We start from the raw sequence: 20,713 nt of genomic DNA, 5'->3' as shown, positions 1-20,713 counted from the left end.
GGAAGCGAGAATAAACATTCTTGTTAGTTTATATGAGTCCACCAAACTATAGAGTACCTGGTCCTCTATGAGGTGATGCTTAGAATTAGACTGAAAGTAAAGAAGGCAGGAGATTTTCTACGTGGAAAAATCCCATACAAGGGGATCAAAAAACCACGACCTACTCTTATAGGCTTTTAACTCTACTAACTTGCAATCTCCCTATTACAAGCCACTTTGCAAAAACCCTATTGCAAAGACTTCAAACTAACTTGTGATGCAACCACTACAAGCCACTCTATAAATATCCTAGTTACAAAGGCTTTAAACTTATGAATATCCCTAGTCACAACATAAACTCAGAAGTTTACGAATTTTGATTTGTTCCTAAGATAACGCTTCTAAGAAAGCAAACTAGGAATTACAATGGCAAACAAATAACAAGATTACAACTCAACTACGGATGTACATAAACTCATTAAGAAACTGATCCTTAGTGGAGTTGTCTTCTTGTTCTTGACTCACCAGTGACTTCAATGCCGGATGAATACTTTGTTTCTTGAGAGAATATCACTGAATGCACAAAGAATGGTGTGTCTTGCACCAGGTTGTTTTATCACAAAAGATAGCACAATGGATAGTGATGTCAACTCTTGGTGTACGCTTCTTCCCAATGAGAAGTGACTGTTGTACTGACTGTACAACCACTTCTGGGCAGTTGCGTTCCAACTGGATAGTAGACTATGTACTTCTGTTAGGACATACCAATGGACCATGTTCTAGTTGTGTTACTCTTCTGTGATAATTGCTAGATGGTCACTTTCTTCTGCTACGTTCCAGCTGTGTATTTGACTTGTACTTCTGTCAGAGAACCCTAAGGGAGCAGGTCCCTGTTGTGTTTCTCTTTATGTTGATTGCGTATAGTCACTGACTTGTGCTTGTGTCGGAGAACCCTAAGGAACCAGATCACCAGGTCCCTATTGTGTTCCTCCCTGTGGTCGTTCATCCATTTGCTGATTTCTTCAGACTTCGACCAGGTCATATGAAATGTATATCCAGGTTCTCTATTTGGTTCTTCACGACAAGTTTGTTAGATCATCAAAACATAAGAAGCATAAGGCTAAGACATTGAAAACCCATCAATTCTTAACTAAGCCCATCTCACCCCAAAGTGCCTCAACTTCACCTGATGTTGGGTTTTGGAGCTCCCCCGGTTAAGCGACTGGTTGAGCCGATGAAGATCATTTTCTCCTTTGAAGGGAAGCCTCTTCATCACTGGCTTCTCATTCGTCATCGATGACCATTGTAGGCACTGTGGTCGGCTCGACTGGTGTTTTCTTTACCATATTCTCTTAAGCCCTGGTCGAGGAGGGGTGTTTTCTCTTAGGTTTCTTGCTCTCGGACTGGGACTCTGAGAAGAGACACCATCACCTGAGGCTCGAAAATATCCACGAGCTCTACTCCGGTAAAGGGCATAACACCCATTTAGCCTCATTGGGGTCATCTAAGGCGCCGACTTAGGGGTGGGTGACGGAACCCCTCGAAATCCCTGTATAAGACAAAAATGGAGTTAGAAATTTATTTACGATATTTCTTATGTTCAAATGAAGACAAAAGAAAGAAGGACTTGGCTTACCAAGAATCTTTGACTTTCACCCATACTTGGGAGCCATATCCTTCCACCGACTTTTTTTGGGAGTCAATATATCCAAAATTTTCTGAACCCACTAGTTCTGACCTTGAACCTGTGGGTGTTCCCATCGGGTAGCTAAAACGAGGGAAGCAAAAAATCAGCAAAAGCGGGAAATGATCTTTTCACGGATGAAGGAAGCAGGTAACCGAAAACTTACGAAAAATATTCTGCGACTCGGGAAAGGGTGGAGTTATCGTCGGGATGATATTACTGGTAGCATTAGTGACGAGCCGTTCCATCCATCCATGGTCATTGATGTCATCTACGCTGGTAAGGAGAGCGTGGTGACCATGCTGCTGATGTTTATTACTCCCCTACAGAAAATTTTAGGAAAGTAACAATTCCAAATGTGTGCAACAGTTAGGGTTTCCCCGATCTTTGTGCACAATTGACGAAGGCAGTCCACCGTCCCTCATATAGATAGGTCTACTTGTGCTAAGCAGACCTGATATCGGTGGCAAAACTCCAATTTTTTTGGATCGAGCCCTTCACTCGACCCTAAAGAGAACATACCCAAGGTAAAGAGATACGTATAAACATATGTGAACCCTCCTTGGAGTATGTAACTTGCTCTACCATATTTGGGACGAGGATTTCAATATTGGGATAGTTTCAATCCTCCTTCACAGTTGGGATACTAGAAAGGTGAAAGGAGGAGGGATACCTACGAACTGGCCAAGACCGGTTGCTTTGAGAAGTTGCAGAATGAGGTTTTTCTTGAAGGTCGTTTGCAGTGTTGAGTTGAAGAGGTATGATGGTTCTAACAGTTAGAGGATCAGACTCAACGTTGACCTCCTTGATTTTGTTTTTCTTCGGGCCTCCGCCGAAAAAAAGACCAGCATTAGCGAAGGAAGCAGTGTATGAAGACATGGTGGTAAGAGGTTTGTGAAATAAAGGTTCTTGCGGAGAAAGTTGAAGGTAGTAAAAGGTTTCTAAGTAAATATAGAGAAAAGGGAAGGCTTATGAAAGTTGTAAAGTGAAGACGTAAAAAATGATGAGTAAAAGAGAAGTTATAGACAGCAAAATCATGGCAATGATTACCTAAAGAACCGGCAAAAATATTTACTGAATCACGGGGCAATACGTGTTTGGGGTATTAAATGCGAGAAGACGTGCATCCTTTTAAGTGTCAGAAACTGCTCAAGAACTTTCTCGTCAAGAAAGGAATCTTCACCTACTTTTTGGTAACACTAAGTTGTGTCACAAAAAAGTAGGGGGACTATTTGTATGGAGTAAAATCAGTTGATGCCAGGTGGCCGAATAGTAAAATGACACGTAAAACTGAGGATAATCAAAAGATGAATCGAGAAAAGACTAATGCCGGATGCAATGTGTGTGATCGGTACCAGACGGATTCTAAAAGGAACATGGCCGGTTATAGAAGTTCAAAGGTTGGCCATCAGATATCATTCAATGAGGAAATATTTCCTAGCATTAAATGAGCAGTCGTTGTAGAGAGTATTTGCATTCAAGACCTGTCATTATGTATTTATCATTGACACTTTTATTCTCATTTAAGAGGAGTTTGATCCTAGGATCTTGTTTTCCTAAGTAGAGCTTTTAATAGCAGGATTAACAGCCATTGTAAGAGACATGAAACATTCTACAAAAAAAACTATATTTTATTATTTTTCTCTCAATTTAACGGCTTTCTTTTCACTATATCATTATTTTCACTTTAGCTCTCGGAAACGCTGATATCAAAGCAAAGATTGTTATCTTCTTTAATTTCAATTGTTAAATCTTAATTTTAATCCTATCACTTTATTATTTTTGGATCAAATCAATTTGCTTGTGTATAACCTACATAACAAATTTAAATATACCGTTTTAGGGGTAAATAATATTTTTTCTCATATGATTTAGATTTCTCTTGTTGGATACTTAATCTTTTCATATACTCTATTCTTAAATCTTGACTTGATTAATATCTTTTCACTTGTGTGAAGCTGTTGTAGAATTAATAGTGGGATGTGTCTCTGCTCTAATCATTTTTCATATTCCTTTGATTCATTGTCTTTTAAACAATAAACGTATCTGGATAGTTTTCCAAAGTCCCATCAAGTACTTATGTTATTGCGTTCTAACTTCTACTAGTGACTCTTACATAATATTTGAAAGAAATATAAAAAATTAACCGAATTGTACCGACATTGAAAAGAAACTGAAATGATTGAGACAGTCTTGAAAAATTCAATTTTGATTATACAAAATAAAGTAATCATAAAATTGATATGCTATAATTTTTATAAAATAATCTGTCGAACCGAACTATTAACGCCCCTAGTATTTTGGACTGATGTGTAATGTAAAAACTGCTTAAGTATTCAGTCAGTTAATTTTTTCTTTTGAAAAGGAAGCACAATGCACCAATCAAACAATCTCTAGTGACTACTTTATATTTTATTGATTAATCTAACGTTAAATGTACAAACAACATTTTGCTCCTATGAATTTAATATTGTTTATAGTTTATATGTATTTATTTTTAAATATCCTTTGTAGACATACTTGATATTTTAGTAGTATTTAGTATATGTAATATAACAAACTTAACTAAATTATTTGCATTACATGTTTAGAGGATATTTAATTATTTTGAATTTTATTTTGCGTCAATGTAATAAATGAATGTTGCATTTACTTTAACGTCCATTGCTATTTTATATAATTAATTCTTCTTATACGTAAGCTTTAGTTAATTGGTTATATATATATATATATATATGCAATACACAACTCTAAAATTAGTATACTAAAGCTTAACTAAACCTTCAAATATTTTAATATACAAGTTTTAGAGTTGTGTATTGCATATATATATATATAACCAAACTAAAGCTTACGTATAAGAAGAATTAATTATATAAAATAGCAATGGACGTTAAAGTAAATGCAACATTCATTTATTACATTGACGCAAAATAAAATTCAAAATAATTAAATATCCTCTAAACATGTAATGCAAATAATTTAGTTAAGTTTGTTATATTACATATACTAAATACTACTATATTAAAATATTTGAAGGTTTACTTTCACCAAAGTAAGATATAATATACTTTTCCTTAGTATTAAGTTATGTCCAGGGGCGGATGTATAGCCTAAATCATAGGGTACATGAATTCATGGTCTTTTCGCCAAACTAGATATTTTATGCACATATTTTCTAGAATTTATCTAATATTATGTATTGGTACTAATGCTCCAAAAATACTAATGATGCACTTGCTTGAATATTGAATTATTCGAAATATGAATCGATTCCCACTTAATAAATTTTTTCTACTATTTTAGTTGTGCATCCATATTCCAAAAATTCTAAATATGCCACTGGTTATGCCAAACTGAAACTATTTTTCTCTTGCATCATCAAGAACGAAAATAAAGTCCGTTTTGGAATTGGCGTTGAACCATTTACGGGCAATTCATTGAAAAGAAAAGTCTAAAATGAAAATATAATAGTAGAAAAGGGCAAAAATAGAAAACAAATTACTGCAGAAAAGCCGAAAAAATGAAAAACAATTCCAAGTCTATTGTTGAGGATCATTTATAAGAGCTCAAATAAACATACATCCAGGTCTTGTAATCTTGTCCCTGTTCCGGGGTTTGCAGATACAAGAGTAGAAAATCAGCGAATCCTCCATTCGACTAAACTACTGCTACTGCTACTGCTACTACACCTTTTGGTGATTCTCCAGCTCCAACTATTTTCTTCGTCGACGGTATCTCCGATCATCAAACGGTAAGCCCCAAAAAGTCTCCGGTATAAATCACATCGTTACTCGTAACATATAATTTCTTAATTTTTCTATATTCAACTCATTTGTCTTGATCCTCGTTGGATAACCACTCTGAATTTACGGTTAATTTGTTTCGTGCCCTAATTCTGATATGATTTCCATCGGGAAATTGGCTGGCTAATTTCATCTGTCGCCGAAGTGGGTATGACTAGTCGAATTTTCATTTATTTTTTTTCCAATGAAAATGACTGATATTGCTCCTGTCGTACTCGTTAATGTCCATTCTTCTGTAGCGAAATGGAGTCTCAAGCTTTCCTGTTTCTGTTTCAGATAAAAAAACCTAAGCCCTTTTTTCTACCATATTCTCTCATTTGGAATTGTGAACTGAGTAGCAAAAACAAATGCTTTGTGTTTGCTCTTGTGCATAAAGGAAGTTGTACACAAATACTTGAGTATACTCAAGTATCTTTTTTCTCCTTTTTTTATAGTGAATTTGTACTTATGTGCTTCTCCACGAGATAGTGGTTTCAACTTTGTCATAGGGTGTAAATCTCCCTTTTGCGTTTGTGAAATTATTATTTTTTTTGGAAATTTTCAAAGTTGAAAAGTGTGAGAATGCACGGGAGAAAAATATTATTGCTTAATATTGACAATGATACAATGAGCCCTATATATATATATATAATACATGTCCTACTCCTAATACATATGGGATTATGGTTATTTACTACTATTTAACTATCAAACTAACACTTCCCCTCAAGGTGGTGCATATAAATCATATGTACCGAGCTTGTTATATATATATAACTAATATGAGGACCAGTGAGAGACTTGGTGAAAATATTAACAAGTTGATCATTCGACTTCACAAATTTGAGAATAGGAAACAAAGACTTGACAACCCATAATTAAGGTATGAAAATGAGATTATATTAGGAGCAATTTCCAAATTATATTCAAACTGAATATAAGCAGCAAGCTCTCTGGCATTTGTGGGTGCCCAAAACCCAATGGATTCGTATCCATCTACAAGAATCTGCTGACGACTATTTGAAGTAAAGGTAGGTAGCAAAGGTAAAGACATGTACAACACCAAATAGCACAAACCAAAGTACAACTTAGCTAATATATTCACAAATGACTTTTAAACATTGTAAACGATATTTTTTATAAAAAATAATATTCTTTTGAAATATTTTTATTAAAAAACGAAAAATACTTAATAAAATACTAAAAAATATGAAAATTATTATAAATATAGAAAAAACAATGGAGAAATCCAATACATCTTGTAATAATATAACACATAAAAGATGAAATATTTTTATAAAAAAGTGACATAAAAACTATTTAAAATTACAAAAAATGCATAAAAAGTAATAAAAAATAGATAAAAAATGGGTAAAATACATAATATTATTATAAAAGCATATAGATGACCAACCACCAATAAGCACGAGGCACCTCCATTGTCGCAACCACAACAAGTGATTCCGATGTGAAACCACCGCCGCCAACCACCAAGCATCGACCAACCGTCGCCGGTCGCTACCGCTCGAATCACCGTGACTTTCCACCACCGCCACCAACAACCACCAACATCATTGCGCTTGGCATGTTGCTAAGCATTGGCTAGCACTAGACGTGGTGCGACGTGGAGCGACGCGGTGCGGCTTGGTGCGACGTCGTGCCATGGGCACACCCTGCCATGTCCTGCGACTTCCTGACACGTCCTGACACGTGCCATGGCCACGCCCTGCGACGTCCTGACACGTGCCATGGCCATGTCCTGCGACGTCTTGACGTGTCCTGACACGTGCCATGGCCACGCCCTGCGACGTCCTCACACGTCCCATGGCCATGTCCTGCCATTTTTTCTTTATCTTGTTTTGTTCACAATGAACTTCAATTCTAGTGTAAAACATATCAATGTGATAGGAATTGCCAAGGTTATCTTTTTCACGTCTCGATTTGATTGGATAGGCTCCTGGATTCTGGAACTTGTGAATTTTGTTCTAGGTGAAAGTTCGTTTAAGATTATAAAAGGGGGTTGCTAACTTGCTATGGTTCAAGAAAGTGTTACTTGATTTTTTAGAAAAGGTTCAAGCAAGTGTTGATATTACCAAAAACAGTCTATATAGTTGTTTGGCGTTTGTGGTAGGATTTTGAAATCTTGGGGGGTTGATATTTTGATTCGGAATATAATTACTATTCAACAACCACAAAGCTTCATACATCAACTTGGACAGATTCTAGAACTTAATTTTTATTACTAAATTATAGGATAAGAATGTCATATATCCTGACGTGCAGTTTCATAAAATTTGAAGCTTCAGACTAAGTTTTACCTAAACAATGCAGAATTGTGAATTTTCGGCGAGCAAATCTCAATTATCATTAGTGATGTCGCAATAGTTTCCAAGTTAAGAAAAAATTTAAAAATTGGATAAAGTCAAAATTATTGTTACGAAATTATTAGTGAAATATTTGACTCACTTAAATAGAAGTAATTACCTATCTCCTCTTCTTTTCTATTTCACTAATGATAGAAATGTTGGACGGTGTAATAATTGGGTAATTAATTTTTATTCTTCATAAATTTTTTCTTGTCAAAATGTTCACAAACTAAAAATTTTGAAATATTAAAAAGGAACTTGAAATTTCTTTTATCATCTTTGTTAAAAGCTGAAGCCCATGAACATGTTTGATACAGTTATATATACCTATAAATATAAGTATTTGTTATTTATGTTTAAAGAGATGTTTGAAATTTGAGATTCCGATCTCGACTTAGAAAACATTATAATGATGTTTTTCTTCTATGTCCTCTATTAATTGAGATGGTGATTTTTGCTTTGTGGACACAAACTATCAATAGTATCTGTATAATCAGTTAGCTACTCCAACTAAACCAAAACATTAGCATCCTAAATATATAAAGTTATGACACTAACAAATAAACTACATATGAAAAACTAAAACCGAAATATTTTTAGAAAAAAATAAAAGAAGGAATTAGGAAAAGGAAGTGAATAATGATAACACATACTTTGACTCTTTGTCCAAGTTGCTATTTGATCCAAAAATGAATCTTAATTTTAATCCTATCAAATAAATCTTAATTTTAATCGTATCTCTTTATCATTTTTGGATCAAATCAATTTGCTTGTGTATAAATCAAACGTTACTCGTAACATATAATTTCTTAATCACATCGTTACTCGTAACATATAATTTCTTAATTTTTCTATATTCAACTCATTTGTCTTGATCCTCGTTGGATAACCACTCTGAATTTACGATTAATTTGTTTCGTGCCCTAATTCTGATATGATTTCCATCGGGAAATTGGCTGGCTAATTTCATCTGTCGCCGAAGTAGGTATGACTAGTCGAATTTTCATTTATTTTTTTTCCAATGAAAATGACTGATATTGCTCCTTTCGTACTCGTCAATGTCCATTCTTCTGTAGCGAAATGGAGTCTCAAGCTTTCCTGTTCCTGTTTCAGATAAAAAAACCTAAGCCCTTTTTTCTACCATATTCGCTCATTTGGAATTGTGAACTGAGTAGCAAAAACAAATGCTTTGTGTTTGCTCTTGTGCATAAAGGAAGTTGTACACAAATACTTGAGTATACTCAAGTATCTTTTTTCTCCTTTTTTATAGTGAATTTTTACTTATGTGCTTCTCCATGAGATAGTGGTTTCAACTTTGTCATGGGGTGTAAATCTCCCTTTTGCGTTTGTGAAATTATTTTTTTTTTTGGAAATTTTCAAAGGTGAAAAGTGTGAGAATGCACGGGAGAAAAATATTATTGCTTAATATTGACAATGATACAATGAGCCCTATATATATAAAATACATATCCTACTCCTAATACATATGGGATTATGGTTATTTACTACTATTTAACTATCAAACTAACACTCCCCCTCAAGTTGGTGCATATAAATCATATGTACCCAGCTTGTTACATATATAACTAATATGAGGACCTGTGAGGGACTTGGTGAAAATATTAGCAAGTTGATCATTCGACTTCACAAATTTTGTAGCAATATCTCCAGAGAGTAACTTTTCTCTAACAAAGTGACAGTCAAGCTCGATGTATTTAGTTCTCTCATGGAACACTGGATTTGACGCAATATGAAGAGCAACTTGATTATCACACACAAGTCCCATCTGACTAATCTCACCAAATTTCAACTCCTTAGCAACTGTTTGATCCAAATTAGCTCACATGTCGCCATAGCCATTGCTCGATATTCTGCGTCTGCACTAGACCGAGCAACCACATTCTGTTTCTTGCTCTTCCAAGACACCAAATTTCCTCCTACTAAGATACAATATCCAGACGTAGAACGTCTATCAGAAGGTGATCTTGCCCAATCAGCATCTGAGTATCCAACGATCTGCTCATGGTCTCGATCCTCAAACAATAAGCCTTTTCCTGGAGCTGATTTTATATACCGAAGAATGCGGATAATTGCATCCCAATGACTATCACAGGGAGAATCCATAAACTGACTCATAACACTCATAGGAAAGGAAATGTCAGGTCTAGTCACTGTGAGGTAATTTAATTTACCAACCAACCATCTATATCTTGCAGGATCGTTAAGAGGCTCCCCTTGTCCTGTCAGAAGTTTAGAATTCGGATCCATCGGAGTGTCAACAGGTCTACAACCTGTCATTCCTGTCTCCTCAAGAATATCTAAGGCATACTTCCGTTGTGAGATCACAATACCTGAGCTAGACTGAGCAACCTCAATACCTAGAAAATACTTTAATCTGCCCAGATCCTTAGTCTGAAAGTGCTGAAAGAGATGTTGCTTCAACTTACTAATACCATCCTGATCATTGCCGGTAATAACAATATCGTCAACATAAACGACCAGATAAATACAGAGATTTGAAGCAGAATGATGATAAAATACAGAGTGATCAGCTTCACTACGAGTCATGCCAAACTCCTGAATAACTGTGCTGAACTTAACAAACCAGGCTCGAGGAGATTGCTTTAGACCATAGAGGGACTGGCGCAATCGACATACAAGGCCACTAGACTCTCCCTGAGCAACAAAATCAGGTGGTTGCTCCATATAAACCTCATCCTCAAGGTCACCGTGAAGAAAAACATTCTTAATGTCCAACTGATAGAGAGGCCAATGGCGAACAACAGCTATGGATAGAAAAAGGTGGACTGATGCAATTTTAGCCACGGGAGAGAAAGTATCACTGTAATCGAGTCCAAATATCTGAGTATATCCTTTGGCAACAAGACGAGCCTTAAGTCGATCAACCTGGCCATCTGGACCAACTTTGATTGCATACACCCAACGACAACCAATAGTCGATTTACCCGAAGGAAGAGGAACAAGCTCCGAAGTACCACTCGTATGTAAAGCAGACATCTCGTCAATCATAGCCTTTCGCCATCCGGGATGAGACAATGCTTCACCTGTAGACTTAGGGATGGAAACAAAGGATAAAGATGACACAAATGCACAATGGGATGATGAGAGATGATGGTAACTTAAACCGACATAATGAGGATTAGGATTAAGTGTGGATCGTATACCTTTTCATAGTGCAATCGGTTGATTAAGAGGAGACAAGTCCGCAGTATTAGCAGGGTCAGGTGCAGGACGTGAATTAGCTGGGCCTGATGTTGGGCGCAGACGACGATGATAAGTTAGGAGTGGTGGAGCTGTAGAAGGTTGAATTGGACTAGGTGGTGGCTTTGGAGCTATAGTTGGTGGCATTGGAGCTATAGTTGGTGGCATTGGAGCTATAGGTGGTGGGACTAGACTAGGTGGTGGCACTGGACTCGGTGGTAGCATTGGAGCTATAGGTGGTGGAGCTGCAACTGGAACTGTAGGTGGTGGAGCTATGGAGGAAGATGAATGGGAGAATGAGACTGAATCTCCAAAAGAAGGAACTGGTAGCACCTCAGAAATATCTAAGTGATTAACTGGACCTGTGAAGTATGATTGGGTTTAAAAGAAGGTAACATCAGCAGACATAAGATATCGCTGAAGGTTAGGAGAATAACATTGATATCCCTTTTGCGTTCTCGAGTAACCCAGAAATATGCACTTAAGAGCACGAGGAGCTAACTTATCTTTTCCTGGAGTAAGGTCATGAACAAAGCACGTACTCCCAAAGACACGGGTGGAAGAGAGAACAAAGGTAAGTGGGGAAACATGACAGAGAATGGAACTTGATTTTGGATAGCTGAAGATGTCATACGATTAATAAGATAACAAAATGTAAGAACTGCATCCCCCAAAAACGCAGCGGAACATGAGATTGTATGAGTAGGGTACGAGCAATTTCAATAAGATGTCTATTCTTTCTTTCAGCTACCCCACTTTGTTGGGATGTGTACGGACAAGATGTTTGATGAATAATTCCATGGGAGTTCATAAACTGCTGAAATGGGGAAGACAAATACTCTAGGGCATTATCACTACGAAATGTGCGGATAGAAACCCCAAATTGATTTTGAATTTCAGTGTGGAAGGCCTGGAAAATAGACAACTCAGATCGATTTTTCATCAAAATATCCCAGTGCACCTGGAATAATCATCAATGAAACTGACAAAGTAGCGGAATCCCAAGGTAAAACTGACCCGACTAGGACCCCAAACATTTGAATGGACTAAAGTAAAAGGTGACTGCTCGATTATCAAGACGCCGCGGGAAATGGGAGCGAGTATGCTTACCGAGCTGACACGACTCACACTCTAGAGTGGACAAGTGAGATAAGCCAGATACTATTTTCTGAAGTTTTGACAAACTGAGATGTCCTAACCGTTTATGTAATAAATCTGGTGAATCAGTAACGGGATAAGTTATTGGAGGAAGACAAGATGCGAGTCCATGTGATTTTGCAAGGATAAGGTAATAAAGTACATCCGATTCACATCCGGATACTAATGATCCGCCCTGTACTGCGTTCCTGTATAAAAACAAGGTCATCAAGAAATAAAACAGCAGATTTACGTGATTTGGCTAAGCGACTAATGGCTATGAGATTAAAAGAACTACCAGGAACATAAAGAACTGAGTCTAAAAGTAAGGATGAAAGTGGACTTGCTTGACCTATTGCAGTTGCCATGGCTTGAGACCCATTGGCCATTGTGACTGTTGGAAGAAATTGAGAATATGAGATACTAGTGAAAAGAGATTTGTTACTAGAAATATGATCAGATGCACTTGAATCAATGACCCAAGACTCAGAAGGTGAAGATTGGGAGACACAAGTCATGCTACTATTTGTTGGAAAACGTGCTTTGTACTGAAGGAACTAAATATAATCCGGTAAAGAAACCATCTGGATTGGATTCAATGCATTGGATCCAACAAATTGTGAGTCTAAGGCTTCTAATAAGAATGACATTATAATGTTCACTGCCGGGAAAAGTCAGAAAATTGTTTGGAAATCACTGTTTCACTGTTACTGTACACCAGAAATACTGTAGCTCGTCGGAAAATAAAAAAGTCGTCAGAATCTGATGTAAACTTGATGGGTAGGCTCGGAAAAGCCTCGCGATAAGGCTGTCCTGAAGAAGGTCGGCCAGAAAATGGCCGGAAACAGGCACACGCGCCGGCGGAACCCCTCCTCTAACCGGCGCGTGGGAGGGCGTTTCCCGGAGATTTTTTCTGGGGTTTGGTCGCCTCTGTCTTAGGGACCTTTTGGTGGTGTTGGATTTTGCACAACACTAAGGAAAAATGATTTTGTTGCGGACAACCTCCTAAGTCGCCGGAGAATTGCACGGCGACAAGGTCTTTCTTCCCGGAAGTCGCTGGAATGATGCACAACGATAAATTTCTCACTATTGCTCTAATACCATGTGAGAATGCACGAGAGAAAAATATTATTGCTTAATATTGACAATGATACAATGAGCCCTATATATATATAATACATGTCCTACTCCTAATACATATGGGATTAGGGTTATTTACTACTATTTAATTATCAAACTTACACGGCGACAAGGTCTTTAAAAAACAAAAGAAAAGACAGCCAATAAAATAATTATTCGTCATCTGAATTCTCAAGTGTCAAGTAAATCATAATTTCCAAAGCATTTGTAAATCCTTTTTATTAACCAAATAATGGATTCAGTTCTAAGTCCTAACTATCTTAAGTTTCCATGTTGATTTTATTTGCAGTTCTTTAATCGTAAAAGTCTGTCCTGTAGGGCTCTTCAAAGTCCATCATGTTAAATACAGAAGATGTTCAATATCTGTAATATTTTTTTTTAACCTACCATGATTGTTATAAATAAAGAGAACGTGATCATCAATACTCCTGCTAATTAATAATTTCGTTTACTGTACTAGTTTCATGTCTTCTTGAATAGCTAAAGATTGCAGCCAGTCATATAAACAAAAGATGGAACATCCTGAGGATGAACGTCGTGTTGGAGTGGAACACCCGGAGAAACATGAAGATGAGGTAATGCCATTATCTTTAAGAAATGATTTCTTAATTTTCATTGGTAAAATAGTTAATCAACAGCTTTGATGAAGTTCCAACAAAATTTATAGTGTTATGGCCGTCCTTTTCTTACTGTAGTTAAGTTGTTTTATTGCAATTGTTTGTGCCGATATTTCATGCAGGAGGCTGTGGCTCGTCACGAGGAATACAAAAAATCTGTTGAGGCAAAGATGGCTCTGAGGCAGATTAATTTGAATCCAGAAAGGCCAGGTTACTCTGAGTTTTGTATTATTTATGAACTTAGTTATTCAATTATTTTCCTTATTCCAGTTTTTTTCTCCATATATTTAATTATTTTCTTCCTCACATTCCTCATTCCCTTTTCCTTCTTTATACTTTCCATGAACTTGTAAGCAGTAAACATGAGAATTGACATGTAACGATAAGGTAATTTTTGAATATTCAAATGCCGATACATTTTTTTATCCTTGTGAGAAATTGCATGCCAAGTGGAAATAGTAAATTACAACTTGATTTTCTATGATACTTTGTTAGTAGCCTCAGAACTTTGATCCCAGAATTGAATAGTTTGTGGACTCAACATTTTAAGAATACACTTCCGTTCATTCATGTTCTATATGTTTTTCTTTCCTGGTAATAAGTGGCAACAAGGATAAAGTTGTTTTAGTGACTTGTGCATATTCAATTTTATTTTTCTCTAGTTGATTTCTAAGAGGTGATTCTTTCTTGTGGTCAATGAATATATATTCTCTACTCCTATACTAGCGCTTGCTAGCACATGTATATCTACTTGGAAGTTTGTGAACTTGGCTTGATTTGGACTTTTTTTTTCAACTTTAAACATATGGGTACAGTTTGGTTGAGGCTGACCTACTGATTTTTTGTTTCAGACACTGGTTTTCTCAGGACGTTGGATTCTAGTATTAAGCGCAATACTGCAGTTATTAAAAAGCTAAAACAGATTAATGAAGAGCAGCGAGAAGGTTTGATGGAAGAGTTGCGCGGTGTCAACTTAAGCAAGTTTGTAAGTGAAGCAGTGACTGCTATATGTGATGCAAAGCTTCGGTCCACAGACATACAAGCTGCAGTGCAGGTAGTTACTTGCTTGATCTCTGCTTTGTTTTAATGTCAACAGTATATTTTTTCTAACAATTTTGCTTGTGCCTTGTGTTTGCTAGCCTGGATTTAAGATACCGTGCAAGATTCTCTTCTGGAATTTTTAGGTAGTTGCTTACAAAAGCCATACCTTTTAAACTTCATACGGTACTGGTCGGTACAAATGATAATAGCTTTAAGGGTGTATACTGTGTTGTTCCAATACCTTATAAAAAAAAACTGTGTTGTTCCAAAATCCTGCTGTCCCCTGCGGATGATGGTATTTGGCTGAGAACGGACTTCTTGGCCAAAAGGAAGTTGTTGAGTGTACGTATTACGGTGCTGAAATTTGTCAAAAGTCTGACTAGATCTTTTTTGAGGAATTTATTTTGAGAAGGAAAATTTTGACAAGAATTGAAGGAGAACTTTGTCAAAGTGAAGATTAGGATTAATTAAATCTTCATAGAGAACTCGGGATTTAATGAGAATAACTCGAAAGACAGATGATTGGACCCTCAAACTTCACCTTTGCTTTATGCTGTTAATTCTGTCCAGAGGCGAAACCAGGAGTTTCCTCTCTCCATTAACTTCTGCAATTTTTCTTTGGTGAGACTCAGCTTCTTGTCTGTAGTGACGTGCTCCCTATAACTGACGACGAATTGAGCTTTTTTACCCAGTCTTCAGACCATCTTTCTTTTTTGTACTTGGCATCTTCATTCTTGAGAATCTAGTTTTGTTTTATTGTTCAGTTCATGATATTTACCCTACTCTAGGTTGCCTTTATTACCACTGCCTTTATATTATTTGTGGTGAAAAATCTGAAACATTACTCAGTATTTCCTGTACCAATACTATATCATACTAACAACTACATTTACCGATACACCAGACGTATAACCATGAATGCTAGCCTTTGGTATGGTAAATATCATATAATAGACATACCTAACATTCTTGTATAACTCATTTTGCATGGATATGAACCACAATGATCACTTGTAGAGAATCCTAACGGAAAAGGCCTGAAGGTATCTTGTGTTTACCTGTGTACTAAGAACGAATAAGAATACACACACCTTATCCCATCATGTGTCTGGCAGTAGAAAGTCATATTAGAGAAGCTTCTTAGCTGACTTACTCTAAATTGTATCCCATGTCGGCTGTCAACTTAGAAGTGATATACGCATCAGAAGACATGTGTATTTGGCTGAGAGGTTCTTAATTTACACATATTCTCTCTTTAGAATCTTGTAAGATAAGGAGTTCTTATTAGTGGCGGCAAAATGGTTAAAAGAAAACAGTTATCCACTCATATTATTCATTAAAAAAATGGGTTGGATAATGAACTTTTTAAAAACGGGTCAAACACAAATAAGAACCATGTTATCCACTTAGAAAATGGATAACCAATGGATAATCAATGGATAACTAGTGTGTTTAACTTTTACATTTGTGAAGCCTCAAATTGGGCGACTACGAATTCTCCCAAAAGTGATCATATTCAAGAAGTCATGGATAATATGGATATCCATATTATCCGCCGGTTAATCCGTATTAAATATGGGTCGGATCGGATAATTAATCCGTTTTTATATTACCCGTTTTCGACCCGCCCATATCCGACCCGATCCGCCCGTTTGCCACCCCTAGTTCTAATATTTTTGCAAAACACCGAGGCTTCTAATTTAAATGAAGCTTTGTGTTTCTCATTCGGACATACGCTGTTTACTATTTCTATTAATGTATCTTCTTCCTGGCCCAGATCTGTTCTCTGCTTCATCAGCGGTACAAGGACTTTTCACCAACTCTTGTTCAAGGCCTTGTGAAAGTTTTCTTTCCTGGAAAAGCTACAGAGGATGTAGATGTAGACAAGAATGCGAGGGCTATGAAAAAGCGTAGCACTTTAAAACTTCTTTTGGAACTTTACTTTGTCGGAGTTGTTGACGATACTGGCATCTTTATGAATATTGTTAAGGACCTCACCAATGTTGAACATCTGAAGGATCGTGATGCAACTCAGACTAATTTGTCACTCCTTGCTAGCTTTGCTCGGCAAGGAAGATACCTGCTTGGGCTTCCATTGTCTGGCCAAGATATTCTTGAAGAGGTACAACACCTCCATTTCCTTTATTCCCCCCTTCCCGAGCAAAATTTGTAATGTTGAAAAGTTAGCAGTAGAACTAGCCCACTCTCTGCTACTTATTTCACTTCAGTATTTTATCTCTTTGATTCTTAACTTAGGGAAAGTACTGTGTTCCAAAATTTCTCTCTGTTGTCTATTACTCAACTTATGGTTTCATAAACCCTTATCTTGTTTTAGTTCTGCGATCGCATGATGGGTTGATTTTACCATTTTGTCCTTATGAAGTCTTTATCTGCTGCCAAAGACTGGTGGTTGAATAGCTTCCCTGGGATATATGCCATTTTGTAGTGTAGAGACCGTTTTTAGATGGCTTGATTGTTGTCTGTGGAAGGTGGTAAAGGTTGTTGAAGAAGATGGGTTGCCAGTCAATGACGTGGGTCTTGGTTGGCTTGCTGACTTTTCCTTTCTTTCTTTTAAGCCATTTTGTTTCAGAATTACATATTTGACTAAAGAATAAAAGTTTCTGATGAGTTGTAATTTGACGTCATTAATGTGTTTCTTCATTTGATACTTCATTACAGTCTGCTAATGTTTCTCCATGTTCTTAATTCCTCTGATGTTGCTGACTGCTACAGTTTTTCAAGGCCCTTAATGTGACAACTGATCAGAAAAGGTTCTTTAGGAAGGTGTTCCAAACATATTATGACGCAGCCGTAGAACTTCTTCAGTCAGAGCATGCTGTAAGGGCTCTTTCCTCTTTTGATTTGGAAGATTTTGAGTCTAGCAGGGAGGGTACTAGATAAGTAGTGTGATCTAGTCTCCTCTTCCTCACTTTTTGGTGCCTTTAATAACTATACCATACTTGAGCTGTTTTTAAAACTGTTTTGTGCTCCGAATCTTCTTCCGCTATGCTGCTTTCCTGAAAACTTCTAAATCCACACCAATTGTCTGATAATTGTGATTACTGATGATAATTTTCTTCTTTTAACCAAATTGGAGTCACTTCGGCAAATGGAGCATGAAAATGCAAAGACTTTATCTGCCAAAGGTGAACTGAATGAGGAGAATGCTTTTGCATATGAAAAGCAGCGGAAAGCTTATGACCAGCTGTATCGTGGCATCTCAGGGTAAGTGTTCTATATGTCTATTGATATAATGTGAGATGCCACGGGAGATGAATTTCAAGTGCTTCCTCCTTATTGACTTTCATGAATGTTCAGATTCTCATCTCCATGCTTGCAAGAAATAGTTTGTATCAGTGGAGCACCATAATTTACGGATCCCCCGACTCTAAACCAACCTCTTAGTCATAGGTATTAACCTCCTAATTGATATTTCATATTAGTTGTTAGAAATAGCTTATCTATCTCCACAAGGTAGGGGTAAGACTGCGTACACACTACCCTTCCCAGACCCCACTATGTGGGATTATACTGGGTTGGTTGTTGTTGTTGTTGTTGTTGTTTTAAGTAAGAGGCTAACACAACTCTCTCATGCAAGCTTAAATGTTGGCTGTGCCTGAACCACAGACTGTCAGCTCTGTTTCACTGTTTTAACCCCTTACTATTCAGCAAACTATAGAAAAGATCTTTCATGTAGAGAAAGCTTGACTGCATATTGCATAGGTTCCATTGTCCTAGTTATCTATCTCAAACAGCTTACGACAAGAGTTTGCATACGAGTTTGATAGAGGTGGATTTGCAACTCTTGTTGGAGACATGATAATAATTAGGGGGCCTATGGTGGAGGGGCTAGGTTTTGACTACTTAGACCAGAATGACAGATTGGCTGATATAATTATGAGTAACTGATGGCCGATAAATTAAGGGGCCTAGGATATCTGTTTTGTGTTAGTTGCTGGCCTATTGTATTGGTACCATCTTGGTACCTTTTTTATTTAATAAAATTTACCTTATCCCCCCCCCCCCCCTCCCCCAAAAAAAAAAAAAAAACTGACAGGCCTCGTGGAATTTCTCGGTTATCAAAAAACTTATCAGTAACTAATTCCAAGTTCTGTAATATTGATAATGACATGGACAAATTTTTAAAGGCCGGGATGATAAAGTAGAAAATAAGTAAGGGACAGGTAGACAATTCATTAACGGTGTATTCTGAACCACCCTCGTAATGTTTTCCATCTTTTTTTGAAAGATATGGAATAGTGGTTAAGGGTACTTTTACACCTGATCAAAAGAAATAATGGTTAAGAGCACTTTTACTTGAACATGAATCGCACTTTCACTGTTAGATTGGCAATGACATATATAACTATAATTGAAAAGTAAAAAATAAATAAAAATAAAAATACGACAAACTGAAAAAAAGGATTTTGTGGGGTGAGGCGGGTTAGGGCGTGGTGGAGCGGGGAGGGTGGACGCGGGTGCTAATGCTATGTGGAGCCGCGCAGTTTGAAATTTTGCGGATTAAAACAAAACCCGCGCCACACCGTACCGCACCGCATTGTTTGCCATCCCTAGAAGGATCCCTTCTGTATCAAATTCCTTATCTGTGCCATGATGCTGTGAATTTGCCATGGAGGTCTAACTTTCTTATTGACTATATTAACCAACATAAATTAGATTCAACAATAATCTTATGAAAAGCTCTATCAATACAAATATGCAACCCTAGTAGAATTGGCTTAGCTTAAGCCGTATTGCTACTAATGAGGGGAAGAACTGAATGTCTCATACATACTCGATGCACATGAGACCTTGATATTATGTGAAGCTGGAAAAGATCAACTCTTACACCTCAGAGGAGTACTACTAGCTTTTGAGGCTGTGTCAGGCTTGAAAGTGAAGTTGGCGAAGAGTAATGTGTTTAGTATATTGCTGAGCTTTGTATTAATGATCTGGCAGATGTTATGGGTTTTAAGGTGGAGCGGCTACCAACCACCTATCTAGGCCTACCACTTGGAGCCAAAAGAATAATGCAAATATGTGGTGCAGTGTCTTGGATAGATATATCAGTAAACTGGTGCCATGAAAATGGCAATATTTATTTCTTGATTGTAGACTTACACTGGTCAATGGTGTGATTGATGGTATCCCTAGTTATTTGATATCTCTCTTTAAAATGACAACATTATTGGAGAAAAAACTGAATTCTATGAGGAACTAATTTTTAGGAAGGTAATGATGATAACAAGAAGTTTCATGTGGTCAAATGGCAGGAGGTGATGAAAGAAAAGAAAGGAGGGGGATTAGGAGGGTGGAATCTAAAGCTGAATAACAAAAGTCTTTTATTTAAATGGCTTTGGAGTTTGGAGATATAATGATGATATAAACGGATTATGGAAAAAGGTGATAGATGCCAAGTATGGTAGTAAGGACATGTGGGCTACTTGCTCAATTCAATCTTCTTCAAATGGGGGAGTTTGGAGCACAATTAGTAATCTTTCGAATGAATATAGTCAGTTTGTGAAATTGAAACGGGGGAATGGTAATAATACCAAGTTTTGGTCTTAAATATGGTGGGGTAATTAAAGCCTTAGATCAAAGTTTCCTTTTCTATATAGTTGCTCTACTAACAAAAAATGGAAGACTGTTAGACTTCTACTCAAGCACTGGTTGGCAGCTAATCTTCAGGAGAGGTCTCAATGACTGGGAGGTTGATGAATCCTCTCAATTGATGCAGTCGTT

At 36.9% G+C, this 20,713-nt stretch overlaps 1 protein-coding gene across 3 annotated transcripts in view; it reads left to right on the top strand.

Moving 5' to 3' along the window:
- The first annotated feature begins 5,159 nt into the window (after positions 1-5,159).
- Positions 5,160-20,713, top strand: part of LOC107832518 (regulator of nonsense transcripts UPF2) — a 29,740-nt gene continuing 14,186 nt past the window's right edge. Inside the window, exons 1-7 of one of the 3 annotated variants that reach the window (XM_016660381.2) lie at positions 5,160-5,417; positions 13,794-13,888; positions 14,053-14,140; positions 14,782-14,984; positions 16,749-17,093; positions 17,705-17,809; positions 18,069-18,196. In XM_016660381.2, the coding sequence (XP_016515867.1) occupies positions 13,826-13,888; positions 14,053-14,140; positions 14,782-14,984; positions 16,749-17,093; positions 17,705-17,809; positions 18,069-18,196 (932 nt within the window). In that variant the 5' untranslated portion in view covers positions 5,160-5,417; positions 13,794-13,825. Of the gene's footprint in view, positions 5,418-13,773; positions 13,889-14,052; positions 14,141-14,781; positions 14,985-16,748; positions 17,094-17,704; positions 17,810-18,068; positions 18,197-20,713 lie in introns of all 3 variants that reach the window. The other 2 variants (XM_016660380.2, XM_016660383.2) reach the window with 2 other exon arrangements.

This window comes from Nicotiana tabacum, chromosome 11, assembly GCF_000715075.1.
Source record: "Nicotiana tabacum cultivar K326 chromosome 11, ASM71507v2, whole genome shotgun sequence".
NCBI lineage: Eukaryota > Viridiplantae > Streptophyta > Magnoliopsida > Solanales > Solanaceae > Nicotiana > Nicotiana tabacum.
Note: the sequence above shows the minus strand (reverse complement) of the source record. Positions and strands in the feature narration are given on the sequence as shown.